This window comes from Culicoides brevitarsis, chromosome 2 (genome assembly GCF_036172545.1).
Source record: "Culicoides brevitarsis isolate CSIRO-B50_1 chromosome 2, AGI_CSIRO_Cbre_v1, whole genome shotgun sequence".
Classification (NCBI taxonomy): Eukaryota; Metazoa; Arthropoda; class Insecta; order Diptera; family Ceratopogonidae; genus Culicoides; species Culicoides brevitarsis.
The window spans coordinates 13,409,759-13,431,341 of record NC_087086.1 but is presented as its reverse complement, the minus strand read 5'-3'; the positions used below and the strand labels follow the sequence as shown (position 1 = coordinate 13,431,341).

Sequence of the window (21,583 nt, the reverse complement as noted above, 5' to 3'; positions counted from 1 at the left end):
AATCCGAATAACAATAACGACAAAAAAAAATAAAAACAAACAAGATTTTAGATTTTTTTTTTAAATTTATGGGAAATAGTATTGCTTTTGTTTTTATTTTTATCATATTTTGACGAAAAAATGCCAAATAGACGTCTGTAAAATTTTTAAAATGTGCACTGGGGCAAAAATTTTAAATGTGCATTAGGGCAAAATTAATATATGAATAAAATAAAAACGAACTTCTTGATTTTTAGAGAAAAATTTTTATTGTAAACTGGGGTAAAATTTCAAAATGTTCATTAGGATGAAAAATAAATTTGTTTACTGGGATAATTGCCTTAAATTCAATAAATCTTCTACACTTTTAATTAAAAATCATTTAAAAAGCTATTTATAAAATTTTCAAAATTTGCATTTGGATTTGCCATTCAATGGAGGCCAAATAAAGATAAGGAAACATTTTAAAATGCAAACTGGGTCAAAAATTCAGAATCATTAGAAAGTGTTCCACAAATTTTGTGAAATATTTTTTATAACTTTTTTTTCAATAAATGAAGAAATACCTACTGGATTTCCCACTGGGTCAAAAATTAAGAAAAAATAAAATGTTCAATGGGATTATATGGTTTGAAGTTCAAAAATTTTGTAAAGAAGTTATTTTTATTTTTTAACAAAATTTAATATTTTTTTTTTAATTTAGCTTAATTTTTTTAAAATTTTTCAAAATGTGTATTGGGTAAAAAAAAAATCAGAATGCCAACTGGGACAAGTTTTTTCTTGCGACTAAAATTCTTTTGCCAAAAAATAAGCAAAATGTCTACTGGGTAAAAAATTTGTATTGAAATGTGTATTCAAAATGTTCACTGGGACAGAAAAAAATTGTATCAGATGAAAATCAAGCAGCACAAAAATCAATTTTACCCGTTAAACTTTTGACCTTTTCTCGGTTTCGGTTTCCATTTGCCCAACAAACAAAAACACAAATATTTTTCCAGCAAACAAGAAAACACAAAAATTTGAATGAAAAATGGTCTAAATAATGCATCAAACGGGGAAAAAAAAGAGTAACCATTTCACGTCGACTGTAAAATGAGCGAAGAGAATGCAAAACAATGCGTAAGGCATACAAAAACGGAACCTCTGGCAGGTAAATAACAACAAAACAATGGGAAACAAAAGAAAAATGTCCAAAGAAGGTAAATTTGTTGAAAATAGTTTCGTTTTTGAGTTTTTGTTATTTTGCAGGTTAGTTAAATAATTTTCCTCCTATTTTATTATTATTTCTAGCTTATTGTACCGAAAACAGTCTTTTGGCGTCTGACCCATTGAGAGGGATCTGACACGTGATTCGATGGCGACGTTTTCAAATCTCAGTTAGTTTCACCTGAAATGGCCTTCGAGCAACACACGCATAGTTGGATAAACATGGGAGAGAACAAAAGATATTTAATACCTTTTGTAAATTACTCTACTTTAATTAGTTCGTAAAAGGAATGTTGCTCGAGGAAATGAATCTACCGAAGTAATTCTCTCTATTTTGAGTTGAATTGTTGAAATTTACACAAAATTTATAGACAAAGGAACCACCTTTGCAATGCGGAAACATTTTCGAGAGATTAGGAATGAACCACAATTTTTTTTTCTAACAACGAAAATTCAATGATTCTGATGCTGAATTGAAAATCCGAGAGATTTTCAAAATTCTTCCCTCGAGAAAAAAAGAATAAAATAAAATAATGAAATTATTAACAAGAAAACTTTTCATTATAATATTTTTCGTGCTCATCCATCCTCACAAGGGAACTCTTTTCTTTTCCCATTCCGCGCCGAATTAATGTAAATATTAAAAAAGTATTAAGAAAGTTTCGTTCATTCTTTTTCTTTCATCCACATTCTTCCTGGTTATATATTCTAAATAAATTCCAGTCGGAGTGGATGATGACACACACACGCAAAGTTGACATTTTTATAATAACTTTCTTTGTTGTATTTATTTAGAAATAACAAAAAAAAAGAATGTTCGTGACATGACGCAGTTTCGTTTGCTTCGCAATGATGACACGTGATTGAAAGGGTATTATTATTAACTTTTATTTAATTATAATTCAAGTACTTTTTGTGCAGGATTTTTATTTTAATAAGTAAATAATTCAAATTTAAGAGCTTTCATGCTAGGTGGAGTGAATAAATTGTAAGGCGTTTTTTGTAAAATAAAAGGAATTGCTTAAGATAAAAGTTTTTTTTTGTTTAATTTTATTTTTTTTTTATTTTTCTCCGTAATGCTTTTATATGCAAGTGAAATGTATTTATATTTTAATTTTTTATATGGTAGGAAATGTTGTAATTTTTAATGCGTTTTCTGTTGAAATTTGGTGCGGTATTTGGTTTGATACAAAAAAAAATATTTTATTTTTTAAAAATATTTTTTTATTATTTTTTTAAATGTTGATACCTAAATAAATTATTTTTTTATTATTTTTAATTTTTATTTTATTTTTTTAAAAAATTTTTATTTAATTTTTTTTTTAATTTTTATTTAATTTTTTTTTTAAATTTTTATTTAAAAGTTTCAAAGAAGATTTTTTGTTGAATTTTAAAATTTTGTTATTTTGTATAAAAATTTAATTTTTTTTTAATTATTTTATTTTTAAAATTTGGACTTTATTTTTGATTTTCATTTGGAGCGGTCTTGATTTATTTTTTTTTAATTTTAAGCAAATTTAGACATTTCAAAAAAAATATGAATTTTAAAATCTTACTCAATATATTTTCATAAATTAAAAAATTCGTATTTTTCATAACTTTCTCTTTGCAAATTTTTAGAAATAATTAAAAAAATAAATAAATTTAATTAATTTGAACATTGTATTAACAAATTTATTTTGTATTAATAAAATTTTATTTTTTAAAATTAAAATTAATTAATTTATTAAAAAAATATTTTTATTACTATTTTAGGTAAAATTTCATAAATTTTGGATGTCAAAAAAAAAATCAATTTAAGAAAGATTAAAATAAAATTATTGAAAAAAAAATAATTTTGTCTATAATTTTATTTTTTTATTGATTTTAAGCTAAATATATGTATTTTTAAAATTTATTTAACAATTTTGTCAATTTTGTAACACCTAATATTTTTATTTTTCTTTTCTTACAAACATCTTGGAAACCTGCCATGATTTTGTGTAAATTTAATTCATGTAACAATAAAAATGTTCTGGAGAATAATTAAATTGCTAGAAGAAGCTTTCCAAGTAAAAGCATTTTTATTCTTAAATTTTGCAGAGAAATGCATTTAAGTCATTTGTTTAATTTTCTGCAATGAAAAATAGTTTAAAATAAAATCTTGTTTAATATTTTAAAAAACACAACAAAGAAACATAAAAAAATCTAGATTAATGCATAAAGAAAAGGAGTTTCTTCATTTTTTTATGTTAATTTAATTGTGTGTTTTATTTTATTTTTTTCATTATTATTTAAAATGACTGTCTTTTATGTACAATAAAGAATTTGAAATAAAAATAATAATAATGATAGTAAAGTAGTAACAATTTTTCTCTTTTATAAAATTTTATAAAGAAAAACTTGGGAATAAAAATTTAATACAACAAAAAAAGAGAAAAATTCTAAATGCAAAATTAAATTGGATTAAAGGATTTTGCACAAAAGTAGAACAAAATCGCATTTCTCGTTGCTCTGTGTTTATTTTATGTTTTTTTTAGCCAGCCACTCCAACCAATTATCTAATTTTTAAAAGGTCAAATCCAGTCCTTTTATTTTTTTCTGTCCTTTTTCTCTCTTTCTCTCTCTGTCGTTAAAAGCACTTTTTGTCTGATTTTCAACTGAGATATTGAGAGGAATGAGAAATCCTTTTGAATTCAATACTCAGACCCTTTTTAAATTATTTGTCATCCAATTTACTTACAATAAATGTTACAAAACCATAAAGTAACTTTTCTACAGAAAATAAAATAAACATAAAAATGGATGGATGGAGGATGAAGCAAAAAAAAAGGAGAAAAAATCATAAACATTCCATTATTATCATTATGGAATACAGAAACAGAATGGATGGATGATGCGGATTTATTCTCTCAAATGAGTAGCTTTATACCGGATTATCTCTACTTTGCCTTCCATCAACTTTGCATCGAGTTGTGGTCCAGAAATTGCACGTCATTGAATAAAAAATTCTTTTCGTGTCACTAATTTGAAGTAAATAAAATATTTTTTTTGAATTTTTCCATTATTTAATAAAAAAAATAATTTTAAAAATGTGCCTGACGTAATATTTTATTCAAATTTTTTTCACTCCTTTTTATTCATTTATTCGGAAATTTGTATCTTTTTATTTATTATAATGTCGGCTCAGGTCGTTCCTTGTTCTCAATGATGATGCTCGTCTTGTAAATGGAAATAATTTATTTTTCCAAGTCACCTGACAGTCCAACACGGTAGAGAAAAAAATGGTAAGAAGGAGCTGTTTTGTATAAATTTTCTCTCTAACACAAAACTAAAAACACGTTTTCTTTATTAAAGTAACTTTTCTGCAGGTCATGCAAATATTTTATTGCCTCATTTGCATAAACACAATAAATGCGAAATTATATTAAAATTGTATAAATACGTGAAAAGTTATCGTGAATGGTTTTCATCAAAGGAGCTTTTTCATTAGGTAATTTTAATTTAAATGAGGAAATAAGATTAAAAATTAATTAAAGATAAAATTAGTTATTTTCAAAAATTGGATGAACTTTTTAATATTGAAAATTAAATAAGTTATAATTAATAAAAAAAAAAAATTAATAAATTTTCATACAATTTTTTATCAATTTTATAAAAAAATTATTAAATAATTAAGATATTTTGCTTTTTATTTCATATTTTTTTAATTTTCAAATTATTTAATTAATTTTTTTTTTAAATTTAAAAATTAATTTTTTTAATTTAAATTTAATTATTTAATTTTTTTTTGAGGAAATTTAATTTTATTTAAATATTTTTTTAATTAAATAATTAAATTTATTTAAATCTATTAAATTTTAATTTTAAAATTAATTTATAAAAAAAATAATTTTATTAATTTTTATTTAAATTTTAATATTTGAATTTTATATTTTTATTAATTTAATCAAAATAACTAAGCTCAATATATTATTATAATTTTTTTTATATTAAAATAAATTAATTTTTAATAAAAATATCTTTAAAATAAATAATTAAATTATTGAAAATATGTAAAAATTTAAAACAATTCGACAAATTTTATTAATTTATATATTTTTTTTTAATTTTATTTTTTTTAAAATACATTTTTATATTTTTTCATAAATCTCGTAATTTTTGGGTCATTTTAGTATGTTATTTATTTTTTTATGTATTTATTTATTTATTTATTAATTATTTTATTTTATTTATTTATTTAATATTTTTTTAATTTATTTTTCTTCATTAAAAATTTTATTTCTATTTTATTAAAAATCAAAATTGATTTTTTTTATTTTAATAAAATTTAAATAAAACCCTTGTAACGCTCTTATAATATTTTTTTGTCAACAATGCCTTTTGAACTCTCAAGTAGTTTCCCTCAATAAAAGGGTGCGACTTTATCAGAAAAATTATTATCACGATTTTCTCCTACTTTATGCTCCAAAAACCAACTTTCTACTGCATTAATTTTCCTTATTTCGCTAATTTAAATAAATTTAACCACTTCCCGTCTTCCACAAAAAAAAAATTATTTTACCTGCATAATAGAATTAACTTTGTGTCGCGATAATGGCATGATAAGCACAACACACAATATTTTGCGAATTTTGTTTGTTTACACACTTGTCGTCTGAATAAACAAGTTGTTTTCATTTTCATCTGAATGCAAAAAAAAATTTTTTTTTCGAGAATAATAAAATTTATTTTTATGAAAATATTTTTTATTGCCTTTTGTTGCGTATTATTATGATTCCTGTTAACCTAACGTTATTTTTATGCACCCCACATTTTTTTCGTAATTTTTTATTTTTTTTTTTACCTTGAAACTGATCTCTCTCTCGTACTTCTCTTCAACAGGTTAGTCAGTCGGAATCAGGTAAAAAAAAATGCGTTTCGCTCACACACACACGATGAATAAAAATTATTCTTCATCATCATCGTAAACTTTTTAAATTTATCGTCAGATATAAGGTTTTATCTTGGAAAATTACATTTTTTTTTGTTTCTCAGTCATTCGTTTTCGTTACGACAAAAAAAATGGAGACGCCTGGTATTTAAGTTTAAAAAAATTTACTTACGTTCTCACTTGTGGCACTATTAGTTGGGTGGTGTGTTTGCATGCTTCGACACACGATCGTCGCAGCTTACGGATTTTCTCACGTAATTCCGGGCAATCACGTGACTGACCGATGTGCATTAGCAAGTCGCGGAACAATGCAACTTGGCTGTTTATTTCAATGATTAACTGCAAAAAAAAAAGAAAAAAAATCCAGGAATCAGTATTTTTTTATTAAAGTTTATGTTAAAAGGTTTCAATTCCACTGAAGAAAAAATATTGCCTTGAGCCAGTCTGGAGGAAATAAATAAATTTCAAGGTAATTTTTTTGTATGAACAGGTAGAAATAATTTTCACAAAATTTAACTCGATGAGAGAATTAATGCTCGGATGACATTTAAATTTATAATGAATTAAATTTATTCATTATTGATGAGATTCGTAAAATGTATTTTTGCAACAAATTGTTGTTCAAAATGGACGCAACAATGATAAATTTTACATTTTTAATTCATGCGGTTGGATTAAAAATCAAAAAACATTCGCTGCAAACAAGTTAACAATGGGATTTGTCTCTGTTTACGTGGTTGGTTTGTTTACGCAAATTACACAAAAATTGTCAATATTTATTGAGGTCTTTATTTTAGACATGGTATAAGCAAAATGACAGACAGAAAGAGATGGTAAAACAGGAAAAATAGAAAAAAAGTCAACTTTCACATAATTCTGAATGAAAAAAAAAACTTTATTGAAATTTAAATCCTTTTAAAAAAAGTTTTAAATCCATTCTGGGAATGTCACGTTCGATTCCAATGCACTTTTAAAAATGTAATAATGTGTAATCAATTTGATCGAATACAAAGATAAAAAGGCAAAATGGAAAAAAAATGTTTAAAGTAGAGCAGGTTTAACATTTTTTTTAAAGATAATGACAAAAAGTAATGGATGAGAGTGCTTTTTAATATTTTTCAATACATTTTACTTAAAAAATTTCATATAAAATAAATATTTTTTATTTATTTTTTTTTATTTTCATTTAATTTAATTTAATTTTTTTTTATTTAATTATTTAATTAATTAGGTATTATTAACAGAAATTAAAAAAGTATCAATTTTTCAATTTTGACTTAAACTACAATTTAAAAAATATCAGAATAAAATAATTTGATAAAAAATTATTTAAAAAATATTTTATTATCTTAAACAATTATAGGTATTAAAAATTATTCATTTGATTTTAAATTTTTTAATTCTTGAATTTAAATTATTTTTATTTTACAAAAAATCGTAAAATATTTCTCTAAAATTTTACCAAATTATTTTATTTAAAATTTAACTTTTGATAAATTTTTTTATGTAAATTATAAAATTTTAAATGATTGAAAATTTATTTTTTTTTAGAATATAGATTAAATTAAAAAAATTAAAAAAAAAAATTTTAAATTAAAAATTAAATTAATTAAAAAAATAAAGAAATTATTTTTTTTAAGTAAAAATAAATAAATATCAGAATGTTTCCAATGTTTAAAATGTTAAATTTAATTTTTAATGTAGTATTAGAGCTTACTTTAGAAAAAAAAATAAAAAAAAAAAATCTATGAATATTATTAAAAATGTGTCAAATTCCTTAATATTTGTCAAAAAATAACAATTTTTTAAAAATAATTTAAATAAAAAATAAGTTTATTAATTAATAAAATTTTAAATATTAAGAACAAATTAATTTAAAATTTTTAAATCTGTTTCTTTTAATTTGATATTTTTTTACAAATATTAATTATATTTTTTTAAATTTAATTTAATTTATTTTTAATGTTTTAATTACTGTATTTATTTATTTTCTTTAAAAAAAAATATAAAAAAATCTTTTCAAAAAAAAAAAATAAATAAATAAATAAACAGACAGACAAACTATCATCAAAATTCACTCAAAAATCAATCGATACTATTTTCAGGTAAGTCACGTCTCGTCCTTCTGTCTCGCAATTCTCGTTCTTTACAAACGTTTCGCTATTTTTGTAAAATAAAAAAAGAGAAAAAAAAAGCAAAATCGAGCAACAAGTCTCGATATAATAATTCCGTTCACATTGAAGGATTATAACGAACGAAGTCAATATTTGTTTATTGTAAGTGAATGGGGTGCTTCTATCCATTTTGCTCCTTTTTTTTGTTCAACAGTGACGGTGCGCATATTTAATGAAGATAATTTTCATGAGGCTTTGCGTGTGCCACATTCTTCGCTTCGACATCATTATCAGTTCTCATCATCAATAATACAATTTACAATGCAGTGTCTGACAGCGATTATCCATCATAAACAGTCATTTGCATCATTAATATTTGATTTTTTTTTCGGTAAATATTGAAACAACACCATTTTTATGGAATAATTACGATGATTTACTATTATTACCACAAACAAAGAAATACGAGCGGAAATCATTATTTTTTTTCAACAAGCTTCTCGGAAAGAAAAATTATGCGGATAATGCAGTTAAAAAAAGTTCAAAACACGAAAATTTGCTTCTAGCGGAAATATCCTTGAGAAAATTCTTTCAACACGTTCAAGCAAGTGTGAAGTTGTTAAATCATTTACAGAAGGCAACGCGTGACTTTGTCAACTCAAAAGTAGTGACAGCAGGTGAGATACGGTCCCTCAAGATGATGACAAACACACACGCCGACTGAATAAAACATCTCAAGTTTATTAAAGTGTGTTCCATTTAAACTTTAAAACGTGTGTCGTAACAAACGGAATAAGAGTCTGATTAAAATATACAAAATTCATGAGTTAATTTTCGAATCACACAAAGATATTTCAAATAACGGGAGAATAAAAATTTATTTTTTTTGTGGGCGATTTGTATTCGGTCCTTTATGTTAAAAGTTTAAATAAATAACCGAAAGCTCCAAAAATCAAATTAATTTTTATTTTTTTTTTATCGAAAAACAATCGAAACAAAACTTTTATTTAAATTAGCGTCATTCGGTTTTTTTTTCGTGTTCATTTTTTATTTAAGTTCAAATTCACAAATTATTCAAAAAGTAATTTTTTTTTTGGAATCCTTTTTCCGCCCAAAATCAATCGGAAACACATTCGTAACAACAACCTAAATAAGCAAAAAATAAATTAAAAACAGAGCGCACAAAATTACTTTTTTTTTTGTCTCTGAACAAAAATCAGTGAAACATGATTGGATACAAAAAAAAAAAAAATAGTAAAAGAAGACGTAAAATGAAAGTTTTCTATTATTCTCGTACTTGTTTATTATTTCATTTTCATTTTACGAGCTACTTTGCTGAAATGCCGACAGAAACTTTTATAAAAAAAAAATAGTTTGAGTTGCTGTCAAAACAGCCTCGAGGCATTTAAGTTTTAAAGAATTTTTTATTAATATTTTTTTTTTTTTTTTTTTAATAAAATCGATTTTTCATTAATTCTTTAACTAAATTAAATTAAGTGCACGTGGAACTAATCATAAAACGAAACCAAGCCAATTAAAAGCAATTCATTTGACCTCATCAATAAATTAGTAAAAAAAGCATCGTGCAACGATTCAAATCGATTTGTAGCTGTCATGCCTAGTTGAAACCTCTCATGCTAATGAATGCGATTTTGTTGTACAAAGCTGCTGAAATATTAGCGTTATTAAATCCTGCTTCGTGCATTTTCGGTGCGAGCAATTCAAAAAGTAGGTAAGTACACCTTTTTGTGTTTTTCGTGTTGTTGGATTTTATAATAATAATTTTTCAGCATAAATTTTGAATACATTATTTTAGAGCATTCAACATTTATTTATTTATTTACATGAATAAATTTTTCCGGTGAAGGTTGCATGAATGGAGGCGGATTGGAAGTGGAAGGAAATTAAAATGCGTTTAGTGGGTACACGTAAAGAAAATTGTTTGGTAATTTTAAATTTTTTATTTATTTTTTTTTTTTAATTTATTAAGTTATTTTTCTTAAAAAATTCTTTCTTAAGTTTTAGTGAAAATTTTCAAAAAATTAAAAGTTGCGTTAAAATGTTCATTTCATTAAAAACTAACGAAAAATATCAATACAACGAATTTTAAAACTTATTTTCTTTAATTATATTTTTCTTACTGACATTATATCAAATTTTTATATTTTTTTTTTCATTTTTCAATATTCAATCATAATTATTATTTACATTCATTTTTTATCAGATTTTATTTTTATTATATTTACATTTTATATTTTTGCTAAAATGAAAATAATATTTCTGTAGTGTTCCAATTTGACCTAATAAACAATAGTCCTTAAATTGTCAAAGTGTCTTCCACTAGAGAGCGACGACGATAAAAGCGCTGTTCATCACACAAGCAACATATTGCAATTTAACTTCTTTTCCAATATTTTATTGGCGACGAGGATTGTAAGTTAATAAAAATTACAATAAACAGTCGAAAATAACAATTTAAAGTGAAAAAAGATTCGATAATAGCAATTCAAGTGAAATAAAAAAATAAAAAGAGTCGATTAAAAAATTAAAGCCGAAAACTAACGAGTTGATACGAAGTAAAAAAAAATAAGTTTAAAACAGAATTTAAAGTCGAAAAAAAAATAGAGTAAAAAAAGTCATGGCTCAGAATTTCATTGGTAATTACAGGATTACAGGTAATTACAGTAAAGACGAGAGCATTCAGTTCTCTCGAACATCTAAAAGCGCTGTTCTCTAGCAGAATCTCTCTTTCAACTTTCACTCATCTTACTGCATTTTTACTTCTTTCCCAATATATGAACTCCCTTAAAGTGAATTTTATTTTTTTATCTAAATTTCGAACTTTAATGAAAATTTTAATTTTTTATGTTTTAATTAAAATTTTATTCAAAAATTAATTTTTTCTCTTAAAAATTTTTAACAAAATTAGAGAATATCGAGAAAAAAATCAAATATTTAATTTATTTCTTAAATTTTGGTCAAATACATTTTAAATTGTGTACAGAACAGGAAATTTTTAAATTTTTATTTAAAAAAAATCACTAGTTACATTTCTTTCAGTGTAAAAAAAAATTAAACATGAACCAACACATCATTCGACCTGTTTTGAACTCTTACTTCGAGTACTTTTTTATTCCAAACATTTTTCTCAAGAAGATACTTCAATACATCACTTTAAAGCTAACCATCCAACCTCCAACTGCCAGAGAGAGAGACGTGCAATGATAAATAATTCATGTGATTAAATATTTATTTTTATAAATCACTCCTCGGCACACTGGCACAGCAAAAAAGCAAAGAAATTAAAAATATTGTGTCTGAGTGCTCTAAAGTGATTGTCTCACTGTCATCCTTCGTGATCATTATTATTTCAAATCCATCTCAATGCCATATCGAACAAATGCATCGTGCAAGAAAATGTACTTGAGAACAATAAAATTTACGAAAAAAAAAATGTAAAAGAAGATGCATTGATTTCCCTTGGGACTCCATTTGAAATGTCATTCAGGAGTGATAGATGCTTTTAAATGATTATCTTTAATTTTTCAGAGTGATTTTGAGATGCATTTCGTGTATCGCATTACGATCGAAAGTCTCTTGAGAGATTTTGTCTTTATGGTTTCACTTCTTTCAAAGAAATTTTGTAAAAATTGTCTCTTTGATTGGATTTCTGTTTCAATTTGACATAAAATGAAAGATTTTAATTACTTATCAACAAAATGAATGAGAGCAGCAGAAAAGTAGAGAAGATCAAAAAGTTTCTTCTTTATTTATTAATGATGACAGTTGGACAGACACATTCAACAGTAAAGTAAGTAAAAAGTCTCGGAACGATAAAATAAAGTCATAAAAAAAACTTTTTACTTCAATGTTTTCTCCGGATAAATTTATGAGAAACCGAACTTTTGATAAATTGCAATATAAAAAAAAATAAAAATATTACTCGCGAAAGTACTGAGCTCGTATGTTGGAACGAAAGGTAATTTAATTAAAAAATGTCATGTTCATACATTTTATTAGAGTTTTTTGTACAGTTTTTAGCTGAAGTAAAGTTGAATATGAAAGCTATAAAGTTTTAATAAAAATTTTCCAGCCTTATTCTGTGATGGATTAAAATAAAAAATAAATAAGGCCGCTCTAAATGAAAATCAAAGTCCAAAATTAAAAAAAAAAAAAAAAAAAAATTTGAAATACTATTTTCATTCAAAATGACAAAATTTTTAACTATTTTTGAGTGTTAAATATTTTTTATTTATAAAAAAATTTCTGAAAAATTATGAAAAATACAAACGGCCATTTTTGATGAAATTTTTAACTTTTTTTTTGCCTCATTGGATTTTCGACTTTTAAAATGGGGCATCGGACTTTATTTTTAATTTTCATTTTGAGCGGCATAAATTAAAAAAAAAAATTAAAATTAGGAAAGAATTTTTCGTCTAAAAGTTATCTAAGCATAAAAAATGCAAGAAACTGGTTATAGAATCAACCTGAATTTTTTTAATTATCTTTTTTCAAGAGATTTGCTAACTTAAAATAATTATAGAATATTAAAGGTCATATTAAAAATTAAAGAAAAAAAATTCATAAAAAATAACTGTAAAAAAAATTTGAAAAATAAATTCAGTAAATTTTGTAAAAAAAAATTTAAATAAGAAAATTTATGTTAAATTACGATTTTTTAAACAAAAATTATTAAAAATTTAAAACTTTTTAAATAAATTTCTTAAAACATCTTGAAAAAGTCAGACAAAAAGGGCTTCAAGCTCATGTAAATAGCTTGAAACAAAATCTTATATTTTCATTTCCCTTGAACGGCATTTCCAGCTAAATTCCGTACGTCTAATATTACAAGAAAAATTATATGTTTAATCAGACAGAAACTCATCGTAACAATCATAATTTTATTACAACAGGATTTCTCGTGTCCCTTTTGTGTTAGCAGTGTTGATAACAATAGCAATCAAGCTGATCATGAGATAAGGTGAAGAGTATTCCGTGATGTGATTTAATTTGAAGACTTTTTGTAATCTGTCCTTTGTGTAGCTATCTACAGGTAATGATGGTTACTTATCCAATTTCCGTAAATTGTCAAATGGAAATTATTATTACACCGGAACATGACATCCACACCTGTTTCATAAGATTCTGTTTACAACTCGGAAAAAAATGTCTGACAATAAAAGATCTGAGCGCACTTTTGTACGACATAAACGGCTGTGGAAGACATCAAAATGTCTCAGGAGACAAATTTGTACATAACGAATGACATAAAACTATTAACAGTTCATTTTATTCTCATTAGGAACGCAATGAAGCGAAACGTTAACAATGTGGCTAGTTGCTAGTTGTTTGTATAATTAATCATGAAACCTCGTTAATTTTTGGTGATTTTGCACGTGGCCAAAAGTCATAGACCTGTCGTTGTCGTTGTCGATGAAAATAACAAAAGGACCTCATACCAACTTCAAGCAGAAAAAATTGAACCGTATCATCAATGTTCTAGTCACGCAACAAATGTTACGCTTTTGTGTTTTATTATTATCAAAATAAGATCTACTACCAGCAGGTACGACGATAATTACGCTCGCTCTAAATAAATTTTGTATGCCGATGATTGAGATGTCGAAGGTCGCATAATTTATTTTATCAATTACTCGCTTTCGATAGCCGTTTGCAACAAGTTCGAGAGGGAGGTATGGGCTTCATTAGTGGGAGACGGTACGAAAGGGTAAATTCAATTATGTCACTTGTTTCATGGCGTTTAAAGTCGACTTAACTAAGCTCTTGAACGAAGTTGATTGAATGCTTTTGATTAGAAATAAAAATTATAATTAATCGGTAATTTTTTTTAACCGGTTTTCGGTTATAAAAGTGGTAAGTTTTCAGTTTTTATAATAAAAAAAAATTAAAATGGGTTTTAAAATATTTAAAAATGGTTAAAAATATTAATAAAAATTATTAAAATAATTTATTTAATTTTTTTAAAATTTTAAATAAAATAAATTAAATTAATTTATTAAATTATTTTTAATTAATTTATTAAATTAGGTATTATTAATTAAGTTTTTAAATTTAAATAATTAAATAAAATTTAATATTTTTTTTTTTTTTGAATATTTTGCTTTAAAAAAAAATAAAGGCAAGAAATTACATAAAAATCTATTTCTTAAAATTTAAATTAAGTATTAAATGTTAGAACGATAAAAAATTTATTTATTTTTAAAATTTTAAATCCACTAAAAGTTTGCAAAAAAATATTTTTTGCTAAAAAATATTTATAAAAAAATATCATTATAAAAAAAATAATTTTTACTTCAAAAATCTATCAAAACCTGAATAAATAATTAAAAATAAAACCGGTTTTGGATTAATCGGTTTCTTAATCTTCAATCAGAAATCTGTGCAAAATGGGAAAAGGGATACAAATTTTGCAGGAAATTACTCTTATAATTGCATGTTGGATTAATTAATCATTTTCTTTATGTTAGGTCGTTTTCTACTACAAAATAGACACGTGAGTGAGAAAATCGGAAACGAAAGCTCAGCAGAGAAAATATTTTGTTGCAAAACGTGTGAAGAATATTAATGGCTTTACCTCTGTATACTGGCTTAAACGAACAAACAAAAGATTGGTGCCGAAAAAAGCTTTTTTAATTCCTTTTCTGTCCCTCGTAAAAAGGGACTAATCTCCCATCCCATGCACTGACATGTCAAAACTATGTCACACAACTCATGAAATAACGAAAAATAGAGAAAGAAAAGATCAATTTACCGTATTCAAATTTGAAATCTGTGTCAATTCACATGCTGCCATATGATGTATGCCTAACATATTTGCTTTAATTTGTTCCGATACTGTGGCAGAGATGCTTCCTTTGGCGCTGCCGAAATGTCAGCAGCAGCTGTGATGTCACTAGATATATTTATTAACTATTCTTCCCACTTTCAAAATATTTATTTAGCATTAGAATATTCTGCATTCGAATAAATTGCAGATTTCATTTTTTTTCTCCATGTTGCTGCATTTCATATCTTCCGAAAAAAAAAATATTTTTTTTATTTATTTATACAATACACAAAAAAAAAATTCATAAAACCAATTTATTTTTGTTTTCATCGCATAATAGTTGATGTCCTAGAATATCGCACGTCAAAACAACATTTTTCAAATAAACTTTTTTTTTCGTTTGTTTGCATTAAATTGCAGCAATGCACTTGATCATGTTCAAAGTTGATGAGTCTACTTGTCATGAAACACCAATTATTTCGAGTATGATTAAAGCAAACAATATTACGTTTCCTGCGAACTTTTGCGTATAAGCGTGAAAAATGAATCGCATGCACTTTTTTTGCTCAATCAAATGTAAATTTACCAAAAATTGTTTTAATATGTAATTATTCGCTCGAAGCGGAAAAGTTTTTAATTAAATAAGTTGAATTTAATTTTCATTTGTTTAATTTGTAATCGAGAATAAATTTTGAAATGAAAATGTGGAGGCGACTGGTTGTTCCTTTTCTTATCTTCCATTTTCATTAATCTTAAATTATAAATTGAGAACGTTTTATGAGGAAAAGTTTTGTCTCAATTTCTTGCGACTGAAAAGGGTTCCTTATGTAATCAAATTAAATAAGCATTACCTGTTGTATTGAGAGAAACTTTATATACGTACAGTACACAAAATATCAATTCAGTCGCATTTTGCAATGAAGTAACAGGAATTATGTTATACAACAACAGAACAGCAAGGAACGGTAAGCAGACAGGTGTTTTATAACGATTTTGTAACATATTTAATTCTAGATTCGAGATAGAATGAAATGCAAAAGAGTGTGACAATGTCTTAACAATTGAAGGGGAGATGAGATGTGAGCGCATTTCATAAACTTCTAATATTTTAACAAAAAAAATAATTTTTTTTTGTTTAAATTAATTAAAAAATCGTAGATTCTATTAAGGTAATATAGAGGTAAGGGAAAAAATTTTTTAATTTGGCTGGCCCATCGCTAGTGAATTTTTGTTCTTCTTGTATCTTTTTATGTTTTATGTGATGTCAACTGTAACTCAAATAGCATCACCAAACTGGGCCAAAGAAGCAGAACTCCTGAACTCCAAGAATTTATTGATTTATTGTATTTTGAAACGTTTTTCGATGGCTTTTTTACCCCAAAAAAAAAATAATTTTGACTGCCAAGGGCTTTTGCCTTGATATAAAAATAAAAAAATTCTTACTTAGAATCAAAAGTCATATTTTTCGATGAATTGCTTCGATGAAAGAAAACCATTTTAAATTAAATAATGAAGAAGTTAGTACTCATTTCCGAACTCATTTTTGTTGAAGCAATTCCAAAACTTAGTTAAATTAAATTATCTGTATAAAAAACAAAAATTAGAAATTGAGAAGTTCATCAAAGGCGATTGACGGTATATTAAGTTTTCTCGTTCATCACTGACATCATCCTTTTACTTTTACATAATATCGTAGTTTGTTTCGCTTTAAGTTTATTATACAGAATACTTCCTTTACTACAGTGGTCGACAGTGGCAGGTTGAATTTTGGGTATGCTGAGCTTGAGCAATAAGTAGAGGTCATTAAAACAGACTCTATATTCCAAAACTTCTGATTCTTCGGTTATTTTGACTTCCACAAGCCAAATAGTTATTTAACCTTCATTTGACCTTCTTCGTTTTTTGACCTTTTAATCTGAACTTAATTTTCTTTTCTTCTCTAGATAAAGAGAATTTATACTAAAAATTAGTTTTTAAGTATTTGTTTAATTTTTTAGAACGAACATCATAAGGATACCTTTAACGGACAGACATCCAAAAAACCATGAATTTTTTTCCGAAATGCCTCAATAAACTTTTGAGTGTAATGGCAAAAGCACAGTATGGAAATTGTTTTATATAATCACTTGTTTGTTTTCCTGCTGCTATACAATTTCTCTTCGTACTTTTTTTTTGGTTACGAGAAAAGCAACAAACATGTGATTCAAACTGAGTTATTGTTCACATCTCAAAATAATAAACACAATATCGTTGTTTGTTTAGGTGTAACTGACTGAAAACTTTGCATTATGTCACTCGTTAACGACGACGGCGGCATGGTAATCCAATAAATTAGTGTCGTATCTCTGCATATTTTGTCTCGAGTTGTGAATAAATTTATCTCCGCCAAAATGATGTCGATTTCATGTTTTATTAAAGACTCTCTCGAGAGATGAAATGTTGTGTAATTCTACTGGGAATCGACAATATCTGCTTTAAATGAGCAATAATTCACCGAATGACAGCATTAAGTGGCATTAATTATTGAATGGCGAAAAATACTGGAAATTGTATTGGTTTCTGCAACTGATTGTGGTTGCGCCATGATGTTGACAATTATGTATGTCAATTAAGAGAATATTTTCAGTTTAAACATTTTGCTGAGTCGTAACGAGCAAAGTAATGTTTAATTTAATTATTTTTTGGAAAAGATTACCTGTCATAAGCTTAACAGAAAAATTCGGAACGAAATATATTTCATCATGAAAGTTCATTTTTGCTTCCATTTGCTTCCCAGCTCGATTTTCGTAGTAAAAATCTTAATAATATTCTTATCGTTAGATAAACATAACAAACTAACATCCTCTTCCTAGCGAATAGAATTTTTATTAATATTCTCATATATACGAATTTCTTCGGGCTACGTAATGAACTCTCCTCACAAATCAAATAAATAACGTTATTTTTCTCCCGTTTTCAAACAAATGGAACAAGATGCATGTTATCTACCCAATTTCGAAGGATAATTTGTCTGTTTCCTCTTTTTTGTTTGTTTTGTTTCGCAGCACGTGGCAGAAAAATACAAAACAAAAACTAAAAAGAAAACCACAAAATACTTTCTTTCACTCTCACATTGTTTTGTTAATGATAAACGTTTAGAAACCGTTAGAAAAAAGAACGAAAAAAAACATAATAAAAATAATAAATAAACGAGAAACAAACAATTCTAACGATCACATAAATAACAACTGAATGCAGCAAGGTTCACCTGTCATTCTGATAGAAACGTTATTTAACTTGAGAGTACTTTACCGCAAGAATCGCATCACAAAACAACGCATCGACGCAGAAAAATGTAGAAAGTTGTCGTCAAAAGAAATTATTTTGGTATTGACCCAATGCACATTTTCAATTTTCTTCGAGATTTTTTGTCCCAGTTAACAATTTATTTTTTTTGTCATGGTTCAATTTTAACTATTTTTCTTTATAAAACCCAAACCCCAAAACATTAGAAAGTTTTTGTCCCAATGCACATTTTAAATTTTCTTCGAGATTTTTTGTCCCAGTTAACATTTTAATTTTCCGCTATGGTTCCACTTTAACTTTTTTTCAAGTCCGATTGTGAAATCTCGTCCAAATATATGTTTTTATCAATAGAAATTTGTTGTCCCAATGCACATTTTAAAAATATTTTTGACAATTTTTGATAAATTTTTTTTTAATAAAATTTAGAAACATTAGAATTTTTGATTTTTAAAACTTAAAAATTAAAAATTTTCTATTGAGCAAAAATTATTTTTGCCCCAGTACACATTTAAATTATTTGCAATTTATTAATTAATTAAAATAATTTATTTAAATTTAATTATTAATTTTTTTAAAATTTAATTAATGATTAATTAAATTAAATTAAATTAATTAATTATTTAATTAGTCAAAATTCAAGAGATTTTAAAATTTTCCCAGTGAACATTTTAAACAGATGGAAAGCAAAGCTTCGAATAAAATTCTCCATTGCAGTAAAAAAATCGAGTCGTTACGAATTTTATTTGCGGTAAAATTATACACACATGATGACGACTGAAAAAAATACAAAACGTTCACAATCCCCTGGGAAAGTACAAAAAACTTTTTGTTGTTGTTGTTTGGCAACCTCAACAACACACAATTTCCTGTGCTTTTATCATACTTTTTTGCAAATCAATCGAAACCTTTCAAATTCTGTCCCCCGATCTGCATGCGAAAGAAAAGTAATACTTTAACCGTTTTTCTTCTTCTTCCTGTTTGTGTCCCACAAGACATGTGTGAGTCGAGAAGAAAAAGAATCAAAAAGCAAAAGAGATGCTAATCTTATTTTCCTTTTCGCATCCTGGCAAAGAGTTTTCGGGTTAAATAAATTCGGTTTGCCAAAAATAAAATTGAATGCAAAAAAACACTCTTTAATGTTTTATTTATTCTGAATCAAATATTCCTTTTGCAAGAGGAAATTGTTAGCACATAACTTCCTTTTTGCGTGACAGAAGTTTAAAATTTCACCGAAAAATTTAACGAAAAACACTTTGAGGCACCACTAAACTTTTCAAATAACATTTTGAGACAATTTCCTCCCGAAATTCTCAACTAATTTCCCTCAGTTAGAATTCAATTTCGCTTCAACATGATTAACTTGTGTATTTTTCACGAAAAACACAGACGCAAATTTTTGGCACTTGTATCTGTCGCACGCAAACATGATGATGATGATGATGTATTCCCACCAAAAATCTGCTGTGCCGCGTCAAAGTTTGAGCAAAGTTGTGAGCTGTGTCTCGGTTACCCTCAATTTAGTTAATTAAAATTCCCGCCAGTCATATTTATTCATCGTTTGTTCTTCGTCGTCGTCGTCGTTCGGTGTCTAATTTATGGATTGATGTGTTCGCTTCTGTTGATCGCAAAACGCACATATGACGAGGAAAAAGCACTCCATCACGTAATACGAAGCGAATGATTAAAATGTCACGACATGAGCTTTAGAAAAAGTTTGAAAGAAAAATTTGGTGCGTAATTTGAAGTGAATACGATCCTAAATTAGAATACCGAAATTCAATTAAAAAGAGTAGGGAAATTGATGAATGGTATTTGATCTACCGCGTTTTTTTACCGCATTTCGAAGGAAAAAAGCGGTTTTTACAGACGTCTTTTATCTTTAAATTAGTTAAAAAAAATTTTTTCTATCAAAAAAATTTGAAAACAAAAATTTCAACAAAAAATTATTAAAATTTGTATTGGGGCAAAATTTCAAAATATGCACTGGGTCAAAAAAATTTTAATTAGCATTGGGACAAACTTTTAAAAATATGCAAAAAAAATATATTGGGTCAAATTTTTCAAATTTTTGGGACAAAATGTGCATTGGGGCAAATTTTTTTGAATATCTACTGGGACAAAAACTTTTAATGTGCATTGGGTTGAATGAAAAATATGGATTGGACATAAAAGAGTGTCTCAAGTCACATTTTTCATTTAGCCCAATGCACATTCAAAATTTTTTATCCCAGTGGGTATTTTAAAAATTTCACCCCATTGTACAATTTGAATTTTTAATTTAAATTGTTTAGTAGAAATGCTTCACATTTTTTTTTTCAGATGACGACTTTTAGTATTTTTAAAACTGTTCACGTTCTTTGAAAGGATTTGCAAAATATACGTCAAAAAATATTCCACAGCCCAGTCCTATAAATATTTTGAACTTAATCAAGCGAAAGAAGAAGAAATTGTTTCAAATTTCCTGTTTAATTAAAATTTAATAGACATGCCAACATCAATTTCGAGGCACAAATATCGAGTGTCCTCCGATTATTTTGTCTGATTGAAACCGAAAATAACCGAATTAATTACAAGTCATGTGTGTTTTTGTGCGGTTCCATTATTACATTTTGATTACTCTCACAAATTCACTTTCGCAGCAGTAGTTTACGGTCTGACATCATAAGCAATTCCGTTTGTTCCGAAAATTAGTATTCGACTTTAAATGGCTTTTTTCTGCTTAGTTGGACATTCATAAATTTTTGCCAGCATTGTCTGTCGCCATTGCCATGCCATTGGGGGATGGACCTGTACGTTAATGATATTTTGGAAAGAGTTTACACCTTTTTCGTGTTCAAATATTTAAATTATTGTGATGGTCGGTATGATTTATTCCCTGCATAATCAGGAGAAAATGTTTATAATTTTGTCGTAAGAGGTTTTTATGCACGAAGGAAAAGGGCTTGTTTTGGAATCGAATAGTAAATTTAAAATAAATCAAGAAAATTTTCTATATTGATATAAAAAGCTCGACTATGGAAGAAAATATTAAATTTTCTCAAGCAAAAAAATTTAAAAATCAATAAAATTTTTTTATAATTTTTTAACAAAACGAAAATAATATTTTTTCAAGTTTAAACGACTTTCGCTCAATAAAATTGCTATTTTCTAAAATATTATTTAATTTTTTTATGAATATTTTTTAATTTTTTATTATTTAAAAGTTAAATTGAAGTTAAAATGAAGAATTTTATTATCACGAAAAATTTTATAAAATTTTATTTAAAAGTTTTATTTATAACAATTTTTATAAAGTTTTAT

General features: G+C 25.7%; 1 protein-coding gene across 1 annotated transcript in view; it reads right to left on the bottom strand.

The window, feature by feature from the left end:
- LOC134831938 (uncharacterized) overlaps nt 1–15,043 on the bottom strand; it is a 28,788-nt gene extending 13,745 nt beyond the window's left edge. The window contains exons 1-2 of the mRNA XM_063845776.1: nt 14,984–15,043; nt 6,270–6,436 (exon numbers count right to left, since the gene is read on the bottom strand). Of these exons, the coding sequence (XP_063701846.1) occupies nt 6,270–6,436; nt 14,984–15,043 (227 nt within the window). The remainder of the gene's footprint in view (nt 1–6,269; nt 6,437–14,983) is intronic.
- Between the last annotated feature and the right edge of the window lie 6,540 nt (nt 15,044–21,583).